Source organism: Pelodiscus sinensis, chromosome 7, assembly GCF_052426305.1.
Source record: "Pelodiscus sinensis isolate ZL-2025 chromosome 7, ASM5242630v1, whole genome shotgun sequence".
Classification (NCBI taxonomy): domain Eukaryota; kingdom Metazoa; phylum Chordata; order Testudines; family Trionychidae; genus Pelodiscus; species Pelodiscus sinensis.
The window spans coordinates 74,841,106-74,866,145 of record NC_143058.1 but is presented as its reverse complement, the minus strand read 5'-3'; the positions used below and the strand labels follow the sequence as shown (position 1 = coordinate 74,866,145).

Below are 25,040 nucleotides of genomic sequence, written 5' to 3'. Positions count from 1 at the left end.
AAGCCCCGATCGCCATTTTCGCGACCGGGGCTTTTTTGCTGAAAACAAATCTGGGCTTTCTACACTGGCCCTTTTGTGCAAAAGTTTTGCGCAAAAGGACTTTTGCCCAAACGGGAGTAGCATAGTATTTCCGCAAAAACACTGACAATCTTACATGAGATCGTCAGTGCTTTTGCGGAAATTCAAGCAGCCAGTGTAGACAGCTGGCCAGTTTTTCCGGAAAAGCAGCTGATTTTCCGGAAAAACTGGCCAGTCTAGACACAGCCATTGTGGAAAGAGAAAGAAGTACATGAGGAGAGAAAGACAGCAACAATACTCAAGATGACTCCAGTCTCTTCTGAAAATTTGCAGGGTGCAGACATAGTATATTAAAAATATTGCTGAAGTAGAAAAACTAGACAGCTTAATCCCATTGGACCATACTGTGAATCTCTGTTCATTTCAATGGGGAGCTCTGCTTAAAAACTGATGGCACAATTTGGTCCATCATTTGGATCTGAGTGATAATTATTCCCCATTAAAAAGTGTGAACTGATTTTTAGGCATAAGTGATTCCACCTTTGCTGTAGCTGCATGCAATCCCTCAATATATGACAGAAAATGAAAGATAACTGATATGGTAACTGACGGTGTTACTACAATGGGAGGAATATTTTAAAAACACTTAAACTAAATACAAAGTAGTTGCATTCTAGAAAAGAAAATGTACCATAGTGAGACAATAACCTTTACTGTAAAAAGAGAAAGTTAAGCACTAATCAAGGAATGACACTTCCTCAAACATAGATAAATTAGGTAAGGCAACGTTTAGGGTTTCAAGCCAGAGTTTGCTAGAGCATAGACGTGCTATAGACTTGCCTCCTCCCTTCAAAGGAGGCAATCCTTTAGCATCTCTGTTCACAAAACATTCCTTTGCTGATAAAATAATAATTCTTTGGGAGCCCATCAGATACTAATGCAAGTTTCTCACTGTAGATAGTTCTATCTCTATTTGCATGTTTCCTGCCCCCCCTTTTAAGAGCTGCTTCTCACTTATTCTATAGATCAGTGGTTGCCAACCAGTAGATTGGGATCTACCGGTAGATCTTGGAGCTTCTGACAGGTGATCCTGACTGGTTTGGCCAAGAAGCTATCAAGCACTGGCACTTCAGCTGCTCCTCTACCCACTGTCATGCTGCTCCTGCCCTCTGCCTTGGGACTGCCCTTTGGGAGCCTCCTGCTTGCTGTGCAGGGCATGGGACGGGCACTGATGCCAGGGTGTCCCTCCTCCTTCCACTCCTGTACCCTGTCTCCACACAGAGAGAAGGGGATGGAGGGAGCTCGTGAATGCAAATCTCTGTCACTCTCAGGGTATGTCTACATTCGCCTCCTATTTCGGACGAGGGAGGCAAATGAAGCATACCGAAGTTGCAAATCAAGCGTGGGATTTAAATATCCTGCCCTTGATTAGCATAATCGCATCCGGTCGCCATTTTAAAATGCCGGTTGCCTGATTTAACTCACCGCATAGACGCGGTAGTCCGATTTAAAACTCTTCTGTCGAATTAACTGGTACTCCTCATTGCATGACCGGCATTTTAAAATGGCGACCGGCCGCGATTATGCTAATCAAGCGCAGGATATTTAAATCCCGCGCTTGATTTGCAACTTTAGTATGCTTCATTTGCCTCCCTAGTCCGAACTAGGGGGCAAGTGTAGACATACCCTCCCTCGCTGTGTGTGTGTCCCTGTCATTCTCACAAACACACACTGTCCTTCCCTCTCATCTCCTGACCCAACACATACATAGGTCAGAGGGACCCTTCTCCTGATTTCCTAATGCAAGAGCCAGCTCCATCCTGAGGCAGTCTGTGTTGGCTGTCTGGGCCTGTCCCAGGGTGGGCAGGACTTAAGCCCACCACCCTGTGCTCCCTAGGCAAATGCTGTATCACCTAGTCCACTGCAGAACCCACCCCACCTCCCTATCTTCAGAGGGTCCCTTATCCTGCCTTCCTGATACAGGAACCAGATCCTTTCCCGGGGCAGCCTCTGTTAGCTATCCGACTGCTCTTCCACAGTGGGTTGGGCTCAAACCCACCACCCTGCACTCCCCAGACAAATCCCCTAGTCCACTCAAGAACCCACCCTACCACTCTACTTTCAGGGTGCCCCTTGTCCTGCCTTCCTGATATGGGAGGCAGCTCAATCCTTGGGACAGCCTGTGTTGGCTGTCCAGCTGCTGACAAGGACTCGAGCCCACCACCCTGCGCTTAGGGGATAGGCGAATGGCCTATCCCCTAAGCCACTCTAGAACCCAGCCCACTGCCTCACCTTCAGGGCATCCCTTATTTTGTCTTCCTAATGCGGGTGCCAGCTCCATCCATGGGGCAACTGGTGTTGGCTGCCAAGCTGCTGCCTGAAGGGGTGGAGTGGGGGCCAGCGGGGACTTGGGTCCACCACCCTGTGCTCCAGACACTGATGCCTTATCCCCTAGACAACACCAGAACCTACCCCACCTCCTACCTTCAGGGTGTCCCTTCCCACACTCCGAACCCCTTAGCCCAAGACCAAAGCTTGCACCCCAACCCCCTACCCCAGCCTGGTGAAAGGGAATGAGATTTGAAGAGGAAGGGGGATGGAGTGAGCAGGGTGAGACCTCAGAGAAGGGGTGGAGCAGGGGATGGGGCCTCAGAGAATGTGGGGGAAGGAAGCCGGGCTAAGGTATTTGGGTTTGAGGTAGATCTTACAATTGAAAAAATGATCTTGTGGTTAAAAAGATTGGAGACCTCTAGTATAGATAGAATTATTTTAATTGTGAGTACAGGAGCAATATAATACCTTTAAGAACTTTCAGTCTTTCTGGGTCAGAAATATGATTTAGAAAGAAAAAAACAAAACAAAACTGATAATGGCTGTGTTCAATGAAATGAGAAGTAAACAAACTGTAAATAATAGAAAATATTTGTATTTATATATAGATATAAAAATCAATTGTGGTCTAAGTTGCTATAAAAACAGCTTTATAAAAACACTTTTAACCCAATCCTGTTCCTTTTCTGTTTTGAGATTTACAGTGTATATATTGTGGATATCTCTTCATTTTAAAATTTTCCTCAGAACCATCACAATTTCTTAATGTGAAAATTCTTTGATGTACCAAATTAAAATGGAAACCTCAAACTTAGAAGAAAAAGATGAACTATTACCACAAGATGGTGCTGTGCAGTGCTGTTTGACTATTCTTTGTGTTTGAATCATATGTTTATCATACCAGATATCTGATTATTATAGCTTTATAAAGTAAGATCTTAGCCTTCTAAGACTGGTGAAACAGACCAACTAGTTCTTTTCTTCTAAGTTTAACACAGTAATTTAGAGAACACCACTAAGAGCTTTGTAATAGGACTGATTTTCAGGAGCTGGTACTGTGCTTCCCCACACAGCCAAATTGGGAAGGGAGGCAGAAAGGCTCCAGCATTTCTGGGCTCCAGCATTCCTTGGCTGATAAAATAACTCTTCAGGGGGTCATCAGCTGCTGATGCAAGTTAAAGTACTTCTTAGGCAAGTTATACTCATGACCAGTGTACGTTCCAGGGACCCAGGGAGTAGAAAGGTGACACACTGCCACCTTTGACCTGTGACTCCCACACCAAATACAACTTGAGCAGACGGGAAGATCAGATCCATTGTTTCTTACTTCATTGATTCTTTATATGCCCAAGTGCACAATACTTCCCCACCACAGAGCTTTATCACTTTCTCTTTGACCTTGTTCACACCAAGCTTTCCCTAAAATCATGTCCCGCGGACCGGACTTTGGACATGCCTGCTCTGGGGTGAGGGTGAGAAGTTCAGGATGCAGGCCACCCTGGGAAAAGAGGACAACCCTAGCCCGCTCTCACTGCAGCAGCTTACAGCTTGGGGCCAGGTGAGAAGCCCCTGTCTAAGGCCGCTGCAGCGAATGCAGCCAGGAGAGGGGTGCATGTTCCCTGGCTGGGAGATAGACAGATACCCAAACAATCTCTCTCAAATATATTGTTGATAGCTATTTGTTTCACAACCGCTCTCCCCTGCTGCCCCAGTGGGGTTATAGCTGTCCCAGTCTTCATCTCTGTCCCTTTGCTGCTTCATGGTGTAACTGTCCCTCCTAGCAGACCCCTCTGTTTTGTGTTAGAATTGCATTCCAGGCACATCCCATTGTCCTGGAACAACCAAACACGCACCTTGTTTTAAGTTATGATAAGAGGAAACTGCATACCAAATTTGGTGGTCTTAGCTCTTAGGCTACATCTACACTGTCCAGTCTTGCGCAAGAACATATGCAAATGAGGTGTGGCGATATTCATTGCCGCTCCTCATTTGCATATGTTCTTGCACAAGACTGGGCAGTGTAGACGTAGCCTTAGTGTTTAGGAAAAGTTCTTGAACAAACAGTCACAGATGGACAGACGCACAAACTCTCTCAAATCTAATCTAATCTAATCTATCTATCTATCTATCACTGCACCTGCCACTGAAATGAAGCCTCCGCTGCTATGGAAAGTGGTAGCTGTCTAACTACATGCAGTGCTTCACAACTAAATGTGAAGGTCACTCTACTCAGTAGAATAAAATCTTTAGACCTCTGTTCATTCTAACAGATATTTAAATACTAATTCATCTGTAGTAGACAGTGACAGGTTTGATATGTATTCATTTATGATAAAGCAATGGATTGTTAACTTCTGTAACTCACTAGGCTTTCTCCAACATTTTGTACCCAGACTGGTTAGTAGAGTGTAAGAGCTAATGCCAATAAAGTGAGAATGAGCTTGTAAAATATCCTTGAGATAACCTGGCACACTCCTCATTCCCACCGGCACTTAAAAGCATAGTCCAGTTTTTAATAGCTTGAATGATTGTTCTGAGTTTGATGCTAAACAGATGATGTCTGTGTGTTAGGGATGTTCCAGTTAGATGAATTGGCTAACTGAATAGTTGATGCAATTTGCATCGACTATTCGATTAGTTGATAAGGGCGCCTCTGCCTTTGAAGTGTAGCAATAGCCTTAGGGTGAAAGCGCTGTGGGAAGCATGGGGCCAGCAGGAGATTCAAGCGGTCCCCCGCTGTCTCCATGCTCCCCATGGAATTTCAAAGTGGCAGCGCCATGTGGAGCCCAGGGTCAGCTGGGGATTCTGCTGACCCCAGGCTCCTTGTGGCACTGCTGCTGTGAAACGCCGTGGGGAGCTCGGCGTTAGGCTCCAAATGGTGTTTCAAAGCAGCAGCGCCGCATGGAGCCTGGGATCAGCAGCAGAGTCCCCAGCTGACTCTGGGCTCCACATGGTGCAGCCACTTTGAAACGACACATGCAGCCCAGGCCAGCTGTTCACAACGTTTCAAAGCAGCAGACCCCGAGCTCTACATGGCACTGCCACTTTGAAGCACCCCCTCATCTCCCTCCCTGCTGCCTCTTTCTGATAGAGGCAGCAAGGGGGGGAAGCAACTAGTCGTTCACATCCCTCCTGTGTGTTATTGCAACATGTGATGGCTTCTCCAATAAAGCTCAAGATTTCATTCTTCTTTGTGATAAGAAGATGGTGAGGTGAAAATTTATGCAGCATTGGTTGCTTAGTTACCAAATAATTGTCTTTTTTTAAGTATATGGGTTAAAAAAGAAAACCAGAAATGAAAACACAAATGAGTGAAAGCATAAGGTTGAGAGATAAAAAAATATTGTATTATGCTTCTGTTTCAGAGAATGAAAATGGCTTCCACCAAAGCGAGCTTTCGTTTGGCTGCCTGTTTACTAAACATTTCAGAGGCCAGAAAAAAAGATATTGTTGAGAAAATAGCTAAAAGTGCTATTTATGATGAGAACGGTAAGAGCGGCAGAGTCCTAAATATATCTTCAGGGCTTTGCTTCATCACCATCCTTTCTCCCCAAGACTGGTGTTTGGATTCCACTTAGTAGTACCCTTGGGGGGAAGGGATGTACAATCTCACCTTTGTCCATTCTCTCCCATGCATTCTCTACTCCCCTTTTTTATCTTGTTCCTCCTTTCTGTGTTATTTTGTATATTAATTTTTTGTTTGCTTTGCACTTTATTTTATTCTTTGTTCCTCCCTGCGTCCCTCTTTCCTTCAGGTCTCTCTTCTCACCCCCTAACTTTTCTGGTGAGCCTGGCAAAGACGTTCCACTCACAGCCCGCTACTACAAGCAGTGCTGTTCTGGCAGGTAGCAGAGAGAAAATAGGATGCAGTACTCTGTGGCACCACTGGGGACAGGGAAAGGAGGAGCCCAGAGGCATCTGGACCTTGCAGAAGTCTGCCTATGTATCTTAGGGGGCGTCTGACACTATGATTTTGGGCAGGAATACTTGGTTGACTAGCACTAATATAGATATGCATATTTGGTAAATTCATCCCTCTGCAGAGGCAGCCCAAGGCCTGTGCACCAGGTAAGTCCCATGTAAAGCCTCAAATTAGGGTTTGTGTAGTTCATAGTTGTTGTGCTGGCTGAATGCAGAGAGGTGAATTTCTCCCTTAAAAGGAGATGCAACCATAGTTTGTTTGAACAATGTGTGCCATTGAGACAGTAAGCTTTAGTGCAGCCAGAGAACTTTCTCTGGAATCTGCTACGTTTCAAAGCTTCTTTGCTAATCAGTTGCTTTTGTTGGGAATATGAGCAAACAATTCAGAATTTGAGAAATGTGGTTTAATTTTCTTGGTCTGAGAAAATGCATATGTTGTTATATGTATTTGTTATCATCAAACCATTTCAAGTAAAGCAGTTTGGTTGTTACCTAACTATTGTTTGGATGTCCTATGATAACATTCCTCCTACAGGTAAGTAACCAATGTATATTAATTCTTAATTATTACATGTTTAGATGGTAGCCAGAACACAGCATGGCACTTTTCAAAGACTTTTAAAAAGATAGCACTTTGTCCCAAATAATTTACATATAAGCATATGCATATTTAATCACGCCACTCCATTGCGTTTATTTTTAACCATTTTTTTTGTATTCTCTTTCAAACTGTTTTCTGATCTCTGTGCATTTAAATACTAGTTTGTATTTTGGCTGAAGATTGGAGTATCTGTGAAAACACCTGTTAAATGCTGAAGAAAACTCCTTTCATGTTGATATGCAGCTTTAGTATTTTTGCTGATAACGCAGAGAAAATTCCAGTTCTGGCTCATTATTTTCAGAAACAGCAACACTTAAAGTTACCTGTCTCTGTGATTAAGCGGGTATACAAAGAAATATGTGGCAGCCAAACCCTTGATGGATAGCTAAGTCTTGACACATAGTTTTATTGAGCTTATTAGTGACAACATTTCAAATGGAATTGCAGCTATTATACTCCATTACTCTGTATATCAAACAGTTTACTTCTGCTGAAATTCATGCTGACAGCTCTGCTTGCCAGTCATCTTTTTTTTCCTATATATATGGACATTCAAGAAAGAATGTTTTATTCTTTCAGGAATTTACTTAGTTGAATAGGATGAAAATGAGACTAAAAGCTTTTCAGATTGAAAAATAAATTCATGTTTTTTTCCTAAGAGGAGGTATTTTCAAAACTACTAAAATAGTAGGGTATGCGCTCTCATTTCTGATTTTCTTTCATCATAGGAAAAAAAGCACCTGAGATGATAAAAAATTTACTGTATTTAAGTGTTAAGAGATTTTTTTGTGTGTTTTTGTAATTTTTTAAGTTAAACAACAAAAAGTGTGTGAAATAGCTTCAGGGTGACTGATATAAACCAACATAACTCAATAGGAAATTAAGTTAAAGCTGTTCTGAAGGATTCCCATTGATCAGGATTCCCATTTGATCAGGCTCTTTAGGCTAAAATTCTAGGCTGATGCTTAATTCATAGTACACTTTGGTACTCTGTGGTTTGTCTGGCAGTGGTAATGTGGATATGACTCATAAAATAGTTGTACTTCAGTTTATCTCACTATCCCTCTGACTCTGGCCTTTTTTCTGAAGGTTATAATTTATTTACCATAGGGCCAAATGCTGCCTTCCTATTCACATATGCAGCCCCCAATAGCTTTGATGAGAATTGCAACCACAAAAACGAGGTCGACATTTGGCCTCCTTCCCTATCTTTGCATCATGTTTTTCAGTAATTATTACCAGGATCCTGTCTGCTGTAGCCTTTAATTCTCAAAAGTGTGTTGGGATTTAGTTTGTTTTGAGTTACTGCACAAAATAAGGTCCTAATCCTGCAAACAGTTATCTAGCACAGAGTGAGCTCAGTGGGACTCTGGGCAGACGCAGAGATCTGTGGTAGTGCAGGTTTCAGGGCGGGGGTTAAGGCAATAATGTATTCAGCTGCAGTGTAGCCATAGAACACGGGCCCAGAGGTGCAGCATGCACTTGATGTCAGTGAGGAAGTGTTCAGTGAAAACATGGAGGGAATTGCAGAAACAGGCCTGGGAAACTCATTCCTCCTAATTCATACAAGCAGTCCTGTTGAAGTCAATGGACTACGTACACAAGGAGCAACCTCTTTATTTGTAGATTGGAATTCCTGAAGGCTTCAATACACATCATGAATACTCTAAATAAAGAGACACAATATTTTAGGCCCCCATTAATCAAAGTGATTATTCCCCTTTATTCGGCACTGGTGAGGCCACATCTAGACTATTACGTCCAATTCTGGGCCCCCCAGTATAGAAAAAATGAGGACGCATTGGAGAGGGGCCAGCGGAGGGCAACCAAAATGATTATGGGGCTGGAGAACATGGCCTATGAGGAGAGGGTGAGGGATTTGGGATTATTTAGTCTGAAGAAGAGAAGAGTGAGGGGGGATTTGATAGGAGCCTTCAACTTCCTGAAGGGAGGTTCCAAAGAGGATGGAGAGAGGCTGTTCTCAGTAGTGACAGATGGCAGAACAAGAAGCAATGGTCTCAAGTTACAGTGGGGGAGGTCTAGGTTGGATATTAGGAAAAACTATTTCACTAGGAGGGTGGTGAAGCACCGGAATGGGTTACCTAGGGAGGTGGTGGAATCTCCATCCCTAGAGGTTTTTAAGTCCCGGCTTGACAAAGCCCTGGCTGGGATGATTTAGTTAAGGTTGGTCCTGTTTTGGGCAGGGGGTTGGACTCAATTACCTCCTGAGGTCTCTTCCAGCCCTACGATTCTATGAGTCTATGTATATAAGGACATGTTTATGTCTGTGATTGTTAAGCAAAACACTTAGGCCTACGTGCAAAGGCAATGGGGTTTCTAAATACCTTTGAGGATCTGGGTTCCAAAAACTCAACCTGAAACATGTACCTAAGCCCCATAAAGTTCAGCACATGCTCAAGTGACTGGCAAATCAATATCTTAAACATCTGCCTTTTGACATGCATGAAAAGTCTAAAATCTCTTGTTTTTTCTCCCACAGGACAGAAACATTCTCAGACCACAGTACTTAATATATTTTCTGATTATGATTACAACAGATCAGTCATAACCATTGCAGCTCCCATTGATATGTTAGGTAAGATGTGTTATGTTGTTTAAATATTTTTATACTTCAAAAATCCTCTTGCCTTCTGTTAACTTCTGCTTAGACTGACTGCCTGGGGCAAGACAGGGCTCACCTCTGGTTTCCTTCACTTTTAACTAGCTGGAGACTTCCTGGATAAGTTGGGAGTTGGAATTGTCTGAGCTGGACATTCTGTAAGTAGCAAGCCCCAAACACGCTATTTTGAAAAGGGGAAAACTGCCTGGTGATGGGATAAAGTTTCTCAGAAAATATAAGAATGTGAATTTTATCACGCTGTTGAGGAGATTCTCTCACACAGAGATGAATAGTATCCATCCAGTTCTTCATGCCTCTAAAAATCTTCCCCTAAATAAATAAGGTTAAATGCAGGTTATATCCAAGCATTCCAAAATGGGTATCCATTTTGTTTATACACTTCCAAGGAAGTTGTTCAGAGCTTTTGGTGTGAGGTTAACGTGGATCTTGTTTGGATAACTGAAATAGGAAAAAGTGGTATATATGTCTATACCAGTGGTCTCCAGTCTTTTTAACCACAAGATCACTTTTTCAACTGAAGTGCAATGTAAGATCTACCTCAAACCCAAATATCCTTGCCTGGCTTCCTTCCCCTGCTTCTCTTAGGCCCTGCCCTCTTTACTCCTTCTCTGTGGCCTCACCCTGCTCACTCCACCCCCAAATCCCATTCATTTTCATCAGGCTGGGGTGGGGGTTGGGGTGCAGGCTCTGGTCCTGGGCCAAGGGGTTCGGAGTGTGGGAGGGGACAACCTGAAGATAGTGAGGTGGGGTGTGTTCTAGGAGCTTGGGCATTTGTCTGAAGAACACAGGGTTGGGGGCTTGAGTCCTTTCCCCCCCTCTGCCCACCGTGGGAGTGGCTGGATAATTGCCCCAGGGATAGACAACAGAATTAAGGCAGGGCTACTCCTGCCCTGGCCCTACACTGCTCCTGAAAGCAACGGGCATGTACAGCCATGGCTCCACTGGCTGTGGTGCTCTGTTATTGATCAATGGGAGCTACAGGAGTGGTGTCCACAGGCCAGGACAATATGTGGAGAACCCCTGCTCTGATTTTCTCGGGCTGCAGGGACATGCCAGCCACTTCCAGGAGCACAGTTATCACAGGGATAATTACTTCAGCCATGAGAGGTTCAGCATGTTAGAACTCACTACTCAAACAATTTAAACTTAAGCATAAGAGAGAAATGAGAGTTATGAAATACACAGACTAGTCAAACACTAAATATAACCCACTTTGCGAGCCATAAAAGTAGTACCAACCCCCCACATGTGTCAGGTCAGTAGATGAGAGGGAAGGACAGTGTGTGTTTGTGAGAATGACAGAGACACACACTGTGTGAGAGTGACAGAGATTTGTTTTCCCATGGAGTTTCCTAGTGGTTTCTTTGTTAGCATGGTCAGACTCATATTTTGATAAACTTCACAGTGATATTTTACAGTAATCTTTACACCATCACCAGGTAGAATTTCCTTTTATTTAAAAAATGGATGTGTGTTTGTGCTTGTTGCTTTAATTGTAATTACTCATCCATAACAACAACCTTAACTGACCCCAATGAACACTGTTTTTCTATTAGTAATCTCAAAATATAAACACAGCCCAATGCCCTTCTGAAAAGGAAACAGAATAATACATGTTCTCATTAATGTTCCGTGTTCATTAATTTCTAATGCTAGTTCAGGTATATCAGTTTACTCTAAATTATAGTATGCACTTATCTAATGAAACCGCATATACAATATTATTCTGCAATAAAAAAGCAATTTTAAGTTTTCCCCAAAAAGTCTAATGCACAAATATATCCGCTGAACATTTTCCTTAAAAAGAAAATATTCTGATCCTGGACTTTTATTTTATATAGGTAAGATTATTCTGAAGACAATACATTCTTTTGTTTGCCCAGATTATATGCACATTTTAACCAATATTAGATTTATCCTCTTAGCACTCAATGGAGAAAATTAATAGGTATGTTTTTTATAAACAATGTGATAAGTAAGTACATTGTTGTCACTTAGCAACCTAATTTATTTTTAAATATGATAGAGAAATAAAAATACAACTTACTTCCCCACCCATAAAAAGGTGCTATAAAGCTATTTGACATGTACATGAAAACAGTGAATTAAGCAGAAAGCAGAATAAACCGGCAGATATTACACATTTCAGCATTCAGGACATCACTAAAATAAACTGTTATTGAGTTTGGACTGAAACCAAAAACAGCAGGATACAACATTAATTGCCTTGTGATGAGATTTTTATTTCATTGAGTGTGTGTGTGATGCACAGCTTTCTTTAGGTAAGCACATTTCTAAGAGTTACAGGACCTTGAAATTTCATTAACACATTTTTTTGAAGATCAGCTGGGGAAAAAAATGGTACTAGAATGAATTAGAAAGAAATTATCTGTACCACTTTAGTCCTGGAGCAAGAATCTGAGTGTGGTTTTAACTCACACTTGGTTTCAATTGAGTTGTGTTTTCAGATAGAATCCCTTCATGTGATCTCCAGAACAGAAGTATTATTCTGACTAAGCTTTAGGACAGGGCTGCACTAGTGTTCCCTCTAAGGTGTACGCCTGCACGGCCGTGCAAAAAAATTTGAAACCCGTCCACCTTCTTTGCAGAGCTGTTGGATCTGGAAGGTGAGTGGGCGGGGCCAAAGCCACATTACGGGGTGGCTGCTCCGGCTGCTGCCAGGTCCGAGGCCACATTGGGGGGCTGCTGTTCCGGCTGCCGCCAGGGATTGGAACCACGTGGCTGGTGGGCTGGCGGCTGCTGCCAGGGATTGGGGCCTCCCTTCTTAAAAAGAAGAGCTTTTGCAAATTGAAATTTGATTCACTCATTCCTCTTTTATTTCAATGTTGATTAATAAAAGCAGTTTCTCTTTTATGCCATTGGTGAATACTTCTCTGGACTTTGGGGTGGGGAAATTATGGGGTCATTTTTTTCTTCTTCTTGTCCTTACAAGATTGTAATAGACAATACAGAGGATTCCTCCTCTGGTGACTTCCCATCTCCTTCAGGCGATTTCCATCACTCCCTCTCCACCCTGTTCTGATTGGTCTACTTCACTGCAGTGCTATCCTGCTACTAAACTCTCAGGGTATGTCTACACTAGCCCCCTAGTTCAAACTAGGGAGGCTAATGTAGGCATTCCAAGTTGCAAATCAAGCCCGGGATTTCAATATCCCATGCTTGATTTGCATCGTCCCAGCCGGTCGCCATTTTTGAAATTTACAAGTCTGGACTAACTGCCCGGCTCTACACGCGGCAGGGACCCGGTAGTTCGAATTAAAGCCCTAAATCGAACTACTTGTTATTCCTTCTGCAATGAGGTTTAACAGCTAGTTCGATTTAGGGCTTTAATTCAAATGCCCATTTCCCTGCCACGTGTTTATGCAGGCAGTTAGTTCAAGCTCGTAAGTTTCAAAACATGGCAACCAGCCAGGAAGATGCAAATAAAGCCCGGGATATTTAAATCCCTTGCTTCATTTGCAACTTCGAATGCCTACATTAACCACCCTAGTTCGAACTAGGGGGCTAGTGTAGACATGCCCCGAGAGCTCTCATTTAAAAATGTCTCAAATGTCAAGTTTTCAATGGCTTGTGTGTGTTTATTTTATCATGAATCAATTTTGAAATCACTAATATTTTACAGCCCATTTTTTTGTTCCTGCATAAAGGATATATGGTATCCTTTTTACACCCCTGTGCCATTTTCCTGTTTTGCAAGTACCAGTGTCAGGTGGGGGAAGGTAGCTTCTGCTTGCCTTCCCATGGATGGGCAGAGTATGGGCAAATCATTAACTCTACTGTCATCCCCAGGCACAAGCCAGTTCAGCCGTGCCAGTGAGTGCTGAGGGAGAGACACTGTACTGGGCATGGGGCTGGCATGCCCACAGCTGGAGAAAACTAGGAGACACATTTTGACTCAGATTCTTCTTCCAGTGCTGTTCTGAGGGTACAGAACAGTGCACTGTCTGATGCAAGAGGCTTGTGGCAAAGTATAAGGGGTGGACACCCCCAATGTGCCTCAGTGCCCCTTGACTGTCCTCATAGCCCCTCTCAGGGCAAGTTACAGTCTGTATGGGTTGCTCATCATAGGCACACAGCAGTATATAACTGGCCCTTTAAGCAAGGCCAAGTCCACAAAGCAGTTTCTAACTGTTGTAACAGGGCACACCCCAGGTAGGGGAACCCGGGCTCACCCTACTCCACCAGGCCCCAGCCCAGGGCCCTGTGAGCAACCAGGTAACGGGTCACTCCCTCAGCAGGGCCATCCAGCCAAAACACACCGAGGTTCTCAGGCCAGCTCCCGCTCCTACCCTGGGCCACTTCCTACCTGGATCCCCGGGCTTCCTTCCCCTGGACTTGTCCAGCTGGCTGCGATCTCCAGGCCAGCGTCCCCTCAGCCGGCAGTCTCCAGGTGGCGCCAACTCACCTCCACCTTCCCCCCAGCCCCTCCTGGAGCCACTGGCAACCACTGGGTAAGAGCACCCTGCTCCAGTCCTTCTCCTTCCGCTGTCTCCCTCCAAGGAGATCCTGCTCCCTCTGCAGTCAGCCCTCTACTGGCCTCCCCTAAGCAACCTGTGCTTCTCTATATATACCTGCCAGCTGGGCTCTCACTCCCCTAATGGGTTCAGCTGGCTTCCCCAAGCCAATTGTACTGCCCTAGATAGTTGCTTGCCAGCTGGGCTCTGCCTAGCCCCAAATAGCTCCAGCTGGCCTCTTTCTTTCTAGCCCCGTCTCAGGGCCTGAGTCCTGGTCTTAAAGGGCCAGTGCAGGGCAGGTGCCCTGTCACACAAAGCCATAGTTGAAAGAAAAAGTGAGATTTTTATGCCGGTCCTGTCAGCGATATAGAGACATCAGTGATCAAGTTTATCTACCTGCCTCTGTTTTGATGTTAAGTGAGATGTAACTTTCTCATTATTTCATTGTGTTTCCCATGGGAAACACAGGTTTGACTGACTCCTAATTGTCTCTTTTGCATTTGTTAGGAAACAGTGTCATTGCTGCTTCATTTGCATGAAGCCGGCCGGCGCCATTTTTAAATGCCGGCTAGTTCGGACTGCGTGCCGCGCGGCTACACATGGCACGAACTAGCTAGTTCGGATTAGGCTTCCTATTCCGAACTAGCTAGTTCGTGCCGTGTGTAGCCGCGCGGCACGCAGTCCGAACTAGCTGGCATTTAAAAATGGCTCCGGCCGGCTTCATGCAAATGAAGCCCGGGAAATTCAAATCCCGGGCTTCATTTGCAATTCCGTATGACTACATTACCCCCACTAGTTTGAACTAGGGGGGTAGTGTAGACATACCCAAAGAGAGTAGCTTCTCACAGAAACTTAGCACACACGCTCTCTGTCTCACTGTTACACACACACTGCCCCACACACTCTCCCAATCTCTGTGCCACACACACAGTCACTGTCAGAAACACACACTGCCCCACACACTCTCCCAGTCTCTGTGCCATACACTCAGTCACTGTCACACACACACTGCCCCACACACTCTCCCAGTCTCTGTGCCACACACAGTCACTGTATCACACACACACTGCCCCACACACTCTCCCAGTCTCTGTGCCATACACTCAGTCACTGTCACACACACACTGCCCCACACGCTCTCCCAGTCTCTGTGCCATACACTCAGTCACTATCACACACACACTGCCCCACACACTCTCCCCGTCTCTGTGCCACACACAGTCACTGTCACACACACACTGCCCCACACGCTCTCCCAGTCTCTGTGCCACACACTCAGTCACTGTATCACACACACACTGCCCCACACGCTCTCCCAGTCTCTGTGCCATACACTCAGTCACTGTCACACACACACTGCCCCACACACTCTCCCAGTCTCTGTGCCACACACAGTCACTGTCACACACACACTGCCCCACACGCTCTCCCAGTCTCTGTGCCATACACTCAGTCACTGTATCACACACACACTGCCCCACACACTCTCCCCGTCTCTGTGCCATACACTCAGTCACTGTCACACACACACTGCCCCACACACTCTCCCCGTCTCTGTGCCATACACTCAGTCACTGTCACACACACACTGCCCCACACACTCTCCCCGTCTCTGTGCCACACACTCAGTCACTGTATCACACACACACTGCCCCACACGCTCTCCCAGTCTCTGTGCCATACACTCAGTCACTGTCACACACATACTGCCCCACACACTCTCCCAGTCTCTGTGCCACACACAGTCACTGTCACACACACACTGCCCCACACGCTCTCCCAGTCTCTGTGCCATACACTCAGTCACTGTATCACACACACACTGCCCCACACACTCTCCCCGTCTCTGTGCCATACACTCAGTCACTGTCACACACACACTGCCCCACACACTCTCCCCGTCTCTGTGCCACACACTCAGTCACTGTATCACACACACACTGCCCCACACACTCTCCCCGTCTCTGTGCCACACACTCAGTCACTGTATCACACACACACTGCCCCACACACTCTCCCAGTCTCTGTGCCACACACAGTCATTGTCACACACACACTGCCCTACACACTCTCCCAGTCTCTGTGCTACACACAGTCACTGTCACACACACACTGCCCCACACGCTCTCCCAGTCTCTGTGCCATACACTCAGTCACTGTATCACACACACACTGCCCCACACACTCTCCCCGTCTCTGTGCCATACACTCAGTCACTGTCACACACACACTGCCCCACACACTCTCCCCGTCTCTGTGCCATACACTCAGTCACTGTCACACACACACTGCCCCACACACTCTCCCCGTCTCTGTGCCACACACTCAGTCACTGTATCACACACACACTGCCCCACACGCTCTCCCAGTCTCTGTGCCATACACTCAGTCACTGTCACACACACACTGCCCCACACACTCTCCCAGTCTCTGTGCCACACACAGTCACTGTCACACACACACTGCCCCACACGCTCTCCCCGTCTCTGTGCCACACACTCAGTCACTGTATCACACACACACTGCCCCACACGCTCTCCCAGTCTCTGTGCCATACACTCAGTCACTGTCACACACACACACTGCCCCACACACTCTCCCAGTCTCTGTGCCACACACTCAGTCACTGTATCACACACACACTGCCCCACACACTCTCCCAGTCTCTGTGCCACACACAGTCATTGTCACACACACACTGCCCCACACACTCTCCCAGTCTCTGTGCCATACACTCAGTCACTGTCACACACACACTGCCCCACACACTCTCCCAGTCTCTGTGCCACACACTCAGTCACTGTATCACACACACACTGCCCCACACACTCTCCCAGTCTCTGTGCCACACACAGTCATTGTCACACACACACTGCCCCACACGCTCTCCCAGTCTCTGTGCCATACACTCAGTCACTGTATCACACACACACTGCCCCACACGCTCTCCCAGTCTCTGTGCCATACACTCAGTCACTGTATCACACACACACTGCCCCACACACTCTCCCCGTCTCTGTGCCACACACTCAGTCACTGTATCACACACACACTGCCCCACACACTCTCCCCGTCTCTGTGCCACACACAGTCATTGTCACACACACACTGCCCTACACACTCTCCCAGTCTCTGTGCTACACACATTCAATCTGTGTCACAAAGTCTGTCTCTCACACAAAGTGTCTCTCTTTCACTTACAAACTCTCACTCTTTCGCTCCCTCTATAACCTCAGCCCCACCTCTTCCGCCCCAGGCTCTGCCCCTTCCCGGGACTCTGGAGTCAGTCCGTGACCATGTGCCAGCATTTGTGAAGTGGCCCCCCCCTGCAAAAATGATTGCCCACCCCTATTCTAGAGCCACAATTCTATTGACAGGACTGATGAAGAACAAGGCGGATAATATTCCTTGAATTCTATCTCTGTCCTTGTCTAGAATAAGGTTTAGAGGTACATGTTCAACTTTCCTCAGGCTTTAACATGACTTTAACAGTTTGCACCACTTTATTCCTTGTGGAATGAGGTTTACCGGGGCTGCCGACAAAGGGCTTTGATGTCGACAGGGGGAACGTCCAGACTAGCGCGCGAGCCGACAAACAGCTGATCAGCTGTTTGTCGGCTCAGTGCGGCAGCCATGTAAATGTAAATGAAGCCGCGATCATTTAAATCGCGGCTTCATTTGCCTTTGCTGAATAAACAAATCGACATGCCTCTGGCGACAGAGGCATGTAGTGTAGACGTACCCTAACATTGTATCTAATGCTGTATGAAACACAAATGACTACACTGAAATGCAATAGGGAGCATTTAGCACACACCGACAGGGTCTATATGGACTAGTTAATGTGCAATGCATTAGTGTGCTTTTGTACTCATACCCCTATGCAATATGCATTACCCCAGGGTATAGACAAGTGGTGGGATTTGAGTCAAGAAACAATAAGTGAGGTACAGGCGCATACAACAGACCAATTTCATCTGAAGGCCAACCTAGGTGTGCTTAAAAACCAGAATCATGCCTGTGTCATCTGCTTTGGGGCATCATACCAAAGTTTCGCGTTGCTGTGCTCCAAATCTTTGTTTCTGCTCGTTGGTAGGCCAATACCTAATGTGTGTCCAGCTTATTTTTGTTCTTTCAAAGCGCTGCAGGATTGATTACGAAACAAACTGACTAGTTTGCTTTGAAACCAGGGGGAGAGAGGAAAGAGCTCAGTGCTGCTTTGTGGGGTTTTATTTTTGTTCAGGCTGCCAGTGAAGCAGTAAGATTGATCTCCATTATACTGTCCCAGTTCTGGCAGGAAGCTGCACCTAAGTGACTGCCAAAACCCCACAAACAGCAGGAAGACGATAGGGAATCCAGTCCCTGACATTCTTTAATGTTCTAGTTCAGCTGTCTTCTGTCTAGTGGATGTCTCTCAAAAGCCACTGGCGCAGGTACAGAATGGGTATATGTGTGTACGCCTGCATGCACATGCACGTTGCAAGCAAGTATATATTTGGTAGAACTGGCTGTGTGAGCAAACACTCCCAAATGTCCCCAGCGTGTTGTCAACACACTTTATTCAGGTGCAGCAATGTTACAATTTCAGTGAGGACTTCTCCATAGTGTGTCCCAGTTGCATGGTGGTCTGTTGGCGATTCACTCCGTTATTTATGGTCTAATCCAGATTTCTTGAACCAAAATCCCTTGATGAATAAGGCCTGTGCATGAAACCAGCTGGGTGTCCCTGCCAATTACTACCAATTTATTTAATCTGAAAAACATCCTGAGATAATAAGCAGAACCATTACTAAGTTATCTACTCTCCTTCAGACGAAATAAAGCTTTTTGTATGCTAATGGGGGGAAAGAGCACTCGCAGTGCATTTAACTTTATTGAGAATGACAGTGTTTGGATCCTGTTTAAGAAAAGTTATAATATGTGAATCATTTTTTGAGAAAGTAATACATGTTTTCTTCTGTGACCACTGCTTTTTATTTTTCTAATGGGCTTTTTACCATTGTTTTGTCTGAATACATTTTTAGTTTTGTTGCTTCAGACATGAGCCTGCCACAAGCATCTTTAAACCAGACATTAATACCATAGTTCACAGTCATTTCTGCCAGTACCCAAACACAAATATTGCATTTATGTGTGGGGGAAAGTACACATCAGATCTTAATTATGTGCATTTGTTTTCTCTGTGCTTAAACAATCTGGCATAAAGAGTTTACATCACTATTGGTTAATTGCTGAGTTCTTGGTGGCATTGGGATCACCAGCTGTACAGTACATGAGTCAGAATTTTTTTTAAATAGCAAAATTAGAATCTTTAGGCTTTGTACACTTCCCTGATACATAGTAGAGCAGGGAGAATGAATAATTTATCTGAATTTGGTCTTGCTTCTTGTTGTTTGCAGACTGGTTATAACCAAGCTGATTGTTTTGGGTTGCATTTAAATCCAGGAGAGAGCACTGGACTAGACTTTGGGAGACCTGGCTTCTGATTGTCCAACTGTGTAACCTTTGGGAGGACAATTCATTTCTCTTTGACGCTTTCTTCCATCACTAGACAGCACTTTGGAATAGGATTGCCTCGTTTGTGTGTACTGCCCCTAACACAATGAGGCCCTCATCTTGTTGGGATCTGTAAACACTACTCTGAACTGATTTACTTCCTGCAAGAATGTAGGATAAATGTTTGGCCCATTGCATTTAGAAAGAAGGAGAGAAATTTAATATTGATGAAATCAACTCTAATCTAATTAATTCATGCCAAATTCCCAAGAGTTAGACCCAGGGGACTGTCATTAGAAGCTGAAATATTATATACATAAGCCTTTACAATGTGGGGGTGGTGGGAAAGAAATGTGCTTAGTCTTGTTTCAAAAAGTCTGTTTCCCTGTATAGCAAAGGGATTGCTACTTTAGCAAGCATCAGGGTAAGAAAGCAAAACAAAATGTTCTTGAGATGGAGAATAAAAGGAAAAACATAAGTATTTACATGTTGGGATACTTGTATTCATGAAAAATTGGTTTGAAATCAAGGAGCATAGAATTACAACTATAAAATGTGTTTAAAATAATTACTAAGAGGACCAGGTTTAGTTTCATATGTGTAAATCAATTGGAATCATTAGGGCACATTCAAGAATCTGGCTTCAATAAATTATAAATATGAAAATAGATGCAAAGGCAAAGTCACAGGAATTCATAAGAAGGATTGTTCTGATTGACTCATCTGTTTTTCTGCTGGTTATAGGTGTCGGAGCCAGCCCCTATGTGATGAATTGCAATGTGACTATAGACACCCAAGACATGGCTACAGGAAAAGATATAGCATGTGCTGTCCGAGGCATCAATCCAAGTGGCTTAAAGGGTGTCCAGACTATGGTTTTTCCCCATAATGGGAAAATTGAAATAGCTTGTAATGTGGAGAGCTTTGAAGACCAAGACAATACACTGACCCTACATGAAGACTCTGGGTACATTTCATACTGTGTTCTTGGGAAGACTTTTTCTTATGTATCCCCTCAATCTATAGAGGCACTCATTAAAAAATTAGCCCACAATTATGGGATAAATACTGTCGGGGCAGCATTAGTTGGATTTACCCCAGAGGAATGTAAGCACTGTGCCACATATGCATTAAAGAAAGGCATTGGAGAATTCTGGAGGGTGAGGGAAGGCAAGTTTATGTGATGTGCATTTTATCTCAGCAGTTATAACTCATGAAATGTTAAAAATTATCATCCTTACTAATTAAAAATCCACATTATTTTCTTTATGTGGGGAGACCCAAATGTATAGTTGCAAAGCCGGGATTATTTCATGCTTACAAGTGTGATTTGACTGCCCCCAGTGGATGGTTTTATATGCTACCACAGAAAACCGAAGATGGTTTATCAGGCCTATTTCTGGGGGGACAGGTACGGTTGGTTTTAACTAGCAGTCTAGTGATCAAATGTCCCACTTCCTTGGGATCCAGATATTTGCTGGGAACACTGGTAGCTCATCTATCAATAATTTGGTAATCTATGTCAATGTTCAAAGCTTCATCGCGCTAACAGGGGAAAACCTGCTTGTCTGGAGTTCAGGGAGGTGGGGCCTTGAATCTGAGGGGACAGTGGAAAAGGTTCTCTCTTTCCTTGGGACGATAGCAGTGATTAGGTGTTGATCCCACTTATCTTAGTTTATGCAGCTAATACTTCGTATATTGCGAGAATAAATACAAATGTAGCTAATAGGTACCCGTCTGGTCTGTAATTCCTGTCACCCGAGGATCTCAAAACACTTTTCAAAGGCGATTAAATATAAATATTCTCATTTTGCAAACAGGAAAACTTGAGGCACTGTGAAATTAAATGACTTGTCCCAGGCTACACAGCAAGTCAATAACAACATTTTGGGATAGAACTCAAATTGCCTGATGCCCAGTTTCCCTTCTTTCCCAAAACTTTTTTTTTTTTTTTTTTGGTCAGGATTCACACTTGCTCCATCATTTATCATTGCTTTGATAGCACCCAGAACTGAAATGTAATAGATATGGTTTTACCAACAAACTTTCTTTTTGTATATACCATAAATTCTGTATGTCCTCCCACGCATCGGTTTCTTTTAGATCGAAGACAGAAAACACAGCTGCTACTGGATAATGCTTTTTTATGATGACACATGTTTAGGATGCAAACGAGGGAAATACTTTAATATAAATTAGTTTAAACAAAATGAAAATGTGAATGGAAAGCCTTGACCAACAGTAATTGGTTTCCACTCTCTTGGAAGTGGAGTCAGTGGTCAAAAAAGGACCAGTATAATGGAGGTCTATATGAAATGTATCATTCTGTCTGGCTGAGCAAAACCAGATCTTATATGTTGTTCTGTTTGATATAAATATTACTTGTTTGACTGTTTACTTTGTGAGGGTACAAGGTTTTCATAGTGTGTGCACTAAATCCTTTCTTTTGCCAGGCATTCTGGACCTCAATTTCCTGTTTACATAACCCTGGAGATGGCTAAACTTATATGGCAACTTCTAATCACATTCTGAGAATCAGGGCCCTGGGGGTATGTCTACACTACAAAGTTAATTCGAACTAACAGACGTTAGTTCGAATTAACTTTGATAGGCGCTACACACGCGATCCGCTAGTTCGAACTTAATTCGAACTAGGTAAACCTCATTCTACGAGGACTAACGCCTAGTTTGAATTAACTAGTTCGAATTAAGGACTGTGTATCCATTTAATTCGAACTAGTGGGAGGCTAGCCCTCCCCAGCTTGCCCTGGTGGCCACTCTGGGCACCACCAGGGAAACTCGTCTGCCCCTCTCCCGGCCCCAGAGCCCTTAAAGGGGCACTGGCTGGCTATGGTGCCCGTGCCAGGTGCAAGCCTGCCAGCACCCAGCCAGCAGACCCTGCACCTGGCACGGCTCGAGCCAGCCACCCGCTGCCACCCAGCCCTCCCCCTCTTCCCGGGACCAGGCTGGCGGCTCCCGGGAGCCTGCCTGGGTCCGCAAGATGCGGGCACCCGCCTGGGCTAGTGCGGATATCGTGGACCTCATCTATGACCTCTGCACTAGGCACAGGAAAGTGGCCGTCTAGGGCAGGATAGTTGCCAGCCTGGCCACCCAGGAGCAAGTTTGCATGAAAATCAAGGTGGTCCAGTGAGACCCCCGACCCTGAGCCCTGAGCTTACAATGGCCGTACTGGGTCAGACCAAAGGTCCATCTAGCCCAGTAGCCTGTCTGCCGACAGTGACCAACCCTAGGGACCCTGGAGAGGATGGACCGAAGACAATGACCAAGCCATTTGTCTCGTGCCATCCCTCTCCAGCCTTCCACAAACAGAGGCCAGGGACACCCTTTCTACCTCCTGGCTAATACCACTCCATGGACCCAACCTCCATGACTTTATCTCACTTCTCTTTAAACTCTGTTCTAGTTCTAGCCTTCACAGCCTCCTGCAGCAAGGAGTTCCAAAGGTTGACTATTTGTTTTGTGAAGAAGAACTTTCTTTTATTAGTTTGAAGCCTGCTACCCATTCATTTCATTTGGTGTCCTCTAGTCCTTCTATTATGGGAACTAATGAAGAACTTTTCTTTATGCACCCTCTCCACCCCACTCATGCTTTTATAGACCTCTATCATATCCCCCCTCAGTCTCCTCTTTTCTAAGCTGAAAAGTCCCAGTCTCTTTAGCCTCTCTTCATATGGGACCTGTTCCAAACCCCTAATCATTTTAGTTGCCCTTTTCTGAACCCTTTCTAAGGCCAAAATACCTTTATTGTGGTGAGGAGACCACATCTGTACACAGTACTGAAGATATGGTACCATAGTTTTATACTTCCCCTCCTCCTTCTTCCCCTGGCTTCCCCCTTCCAGCTCTCTCCTCCCAGGTTTCCCCCTCCCCTCTCCTACCCTCTCTCTTCTCCTCTTCTACCTCCTTTTCCCAGTCTCCCTGGAGGTTAATCCTCCCCCCCCCTCCAAGTTTTGTTAAATAAAGAGTTTCTATTTTTGAACACAAGTGTCCTTTATTTTTTACATCAGGAAGGGGGGCTAGGGAGGGGTAAGTGGAAGGAGGTGAGGAAGGAATGCGGCACGAGCCCCCGATGGGGAGGACTGGGGTGGCTCTGCGGGCTCCTTGGTGTGGTAGCTTTTCTGCAGGGTCTCCTGGATCCTGACAGCCCCCCGATTGACCACCCCCCCTGGATGGCAGCCTGCGGCAAGTGCAGCCGGGCTGATGGCCGAGTGCTGTGATGTGCCGAGTGCAGGCACTCAGGGCACTCCAAGCCAGGACTGCTTTGCTGTCCCTCATCGAGGTAGACAAGCAAGCGGGGAACCCTGAGAACTGTCTGGGGTGGGGGTCGGGTTCCTTTAAGCACAGCCCTCGGCTAGCCTGAGGCAGCAGCTCCACTCTCTAAGTCCTAATCTGATGCCCTGCCGGCACTGGTTCTGGCCAGCCTTAATCTCGGTTCAGGGTCCACTCAATGTGGAGATGCTATTTCGAATTAGCAAAACGCTAATTTGAATTAGTTTTTAGGTCTAGATGCACTAATTCGAATTAAGTTAGTTTGAATTAGTGCTGTAGTGTAGACATACCCTATGATGGTTTTGTGAATTGCATTTCCAAGTTTCCTTCACTTTTAAATAAATTTAAAAAAAGCAGTTAAATGCCCCAGCGTGAAATGCTTGTGATGTATCAGGCCAAGTGAAATCCTTAGTTTGAGCCCATACAAAAACAGGTAACACATTTTGATTTTTGTTTGACTGAGACCATTGAAAAATTTTCATTGTGTGTTGATCTGAAATTATTTTTTTTGTTTGGTTAGTGAACTGAAACATCAATGATTTACAGGGTTCTGTTCTTAAATTCTGCTGCATGAAAACAAAAAAATATATGCAAGATACACAGATGGCAAAGATAATTTGGAGCAAGCAAGTTTTGCTTTTCCTTCTGTTCCCACATTGCGAGCAGTCTACAACTTTTTCTTGTATTAATTGTTCAGAATTATTCACCAAGGGAACCTCTACACAGCAGCGTTGTTGTGAAATAACAAAGTCAGGGTCTACACAGCAAGCCCGTTATTTCAAAATAACGGATTTTGTAACCCTCATTCTACAAGGAATAACGCCTATTTCAAAATAGGGTGCGTGTGGACGAGGCAAATGGAGTTATTTCAAAATAACTGGCCTCCAGGGTTTCCCACGGGTGCCCTGGCATTCACTCTTCTCACATTCATCAGAATTCTAGTTCCCCTTCCTCTGCAGCCCTTAAAGCTGCAGCCACAGGGGAAGGGTTTGTGGCACAACACAGGCCCAGCCAGCCCGGTGCCACGCCGCAGCAGCCCTCACTGCCTTCCCTGCTTCTCTGGCAGATCCCAGCATGCCTCCTGTGCCCCCCATGTCTGCCAGCAGTGCTGCAAGCAGCTCCCAAGCCCCTTCCAGGGGCAGGAAGTGGTGGGCACCATCCGGGTCTTGTGCAGAGATCCTGGATCTAATTGAGATCTGGGGACAGGAGGCAAACCGCCAGGATCTCCACACCAGATGTAGGAATGCCAAGACCTACAGCCGGATGG

At 45.2% G+C, this 25,040-nt stretch overlaps 1 protein-coding gene across 1 annotated transcript; it reads left to right on the top strand.

Annotated features, from left to right (window-relative positions):
- The first annotated feature begins 5,717 nt into the window (after positions 1–5,717).
- On the top strand, positions 5,718–21,752 carry FTCDNL1 (formiminotransferase cyclodeaminase N-terminal like). The gene is made up of 3 exons (XM_089779560.1): positions 5,718–5,838; positions 9,372–9,467; positions 20,153–21,752. The coding sequence occupies exons 1-3, from the start codon at positions 5,718–5,720 to the stop codon at positions 20,665–20,667; spliced, it is 732 nt and encodes a 243-aa protein (XP_089635686.1). The 3' UTR covers positions 20,668–21,752.
- The last annotated feature ends 3,288 nt before the right edge of the window (positions 21,753–25,040 follow it).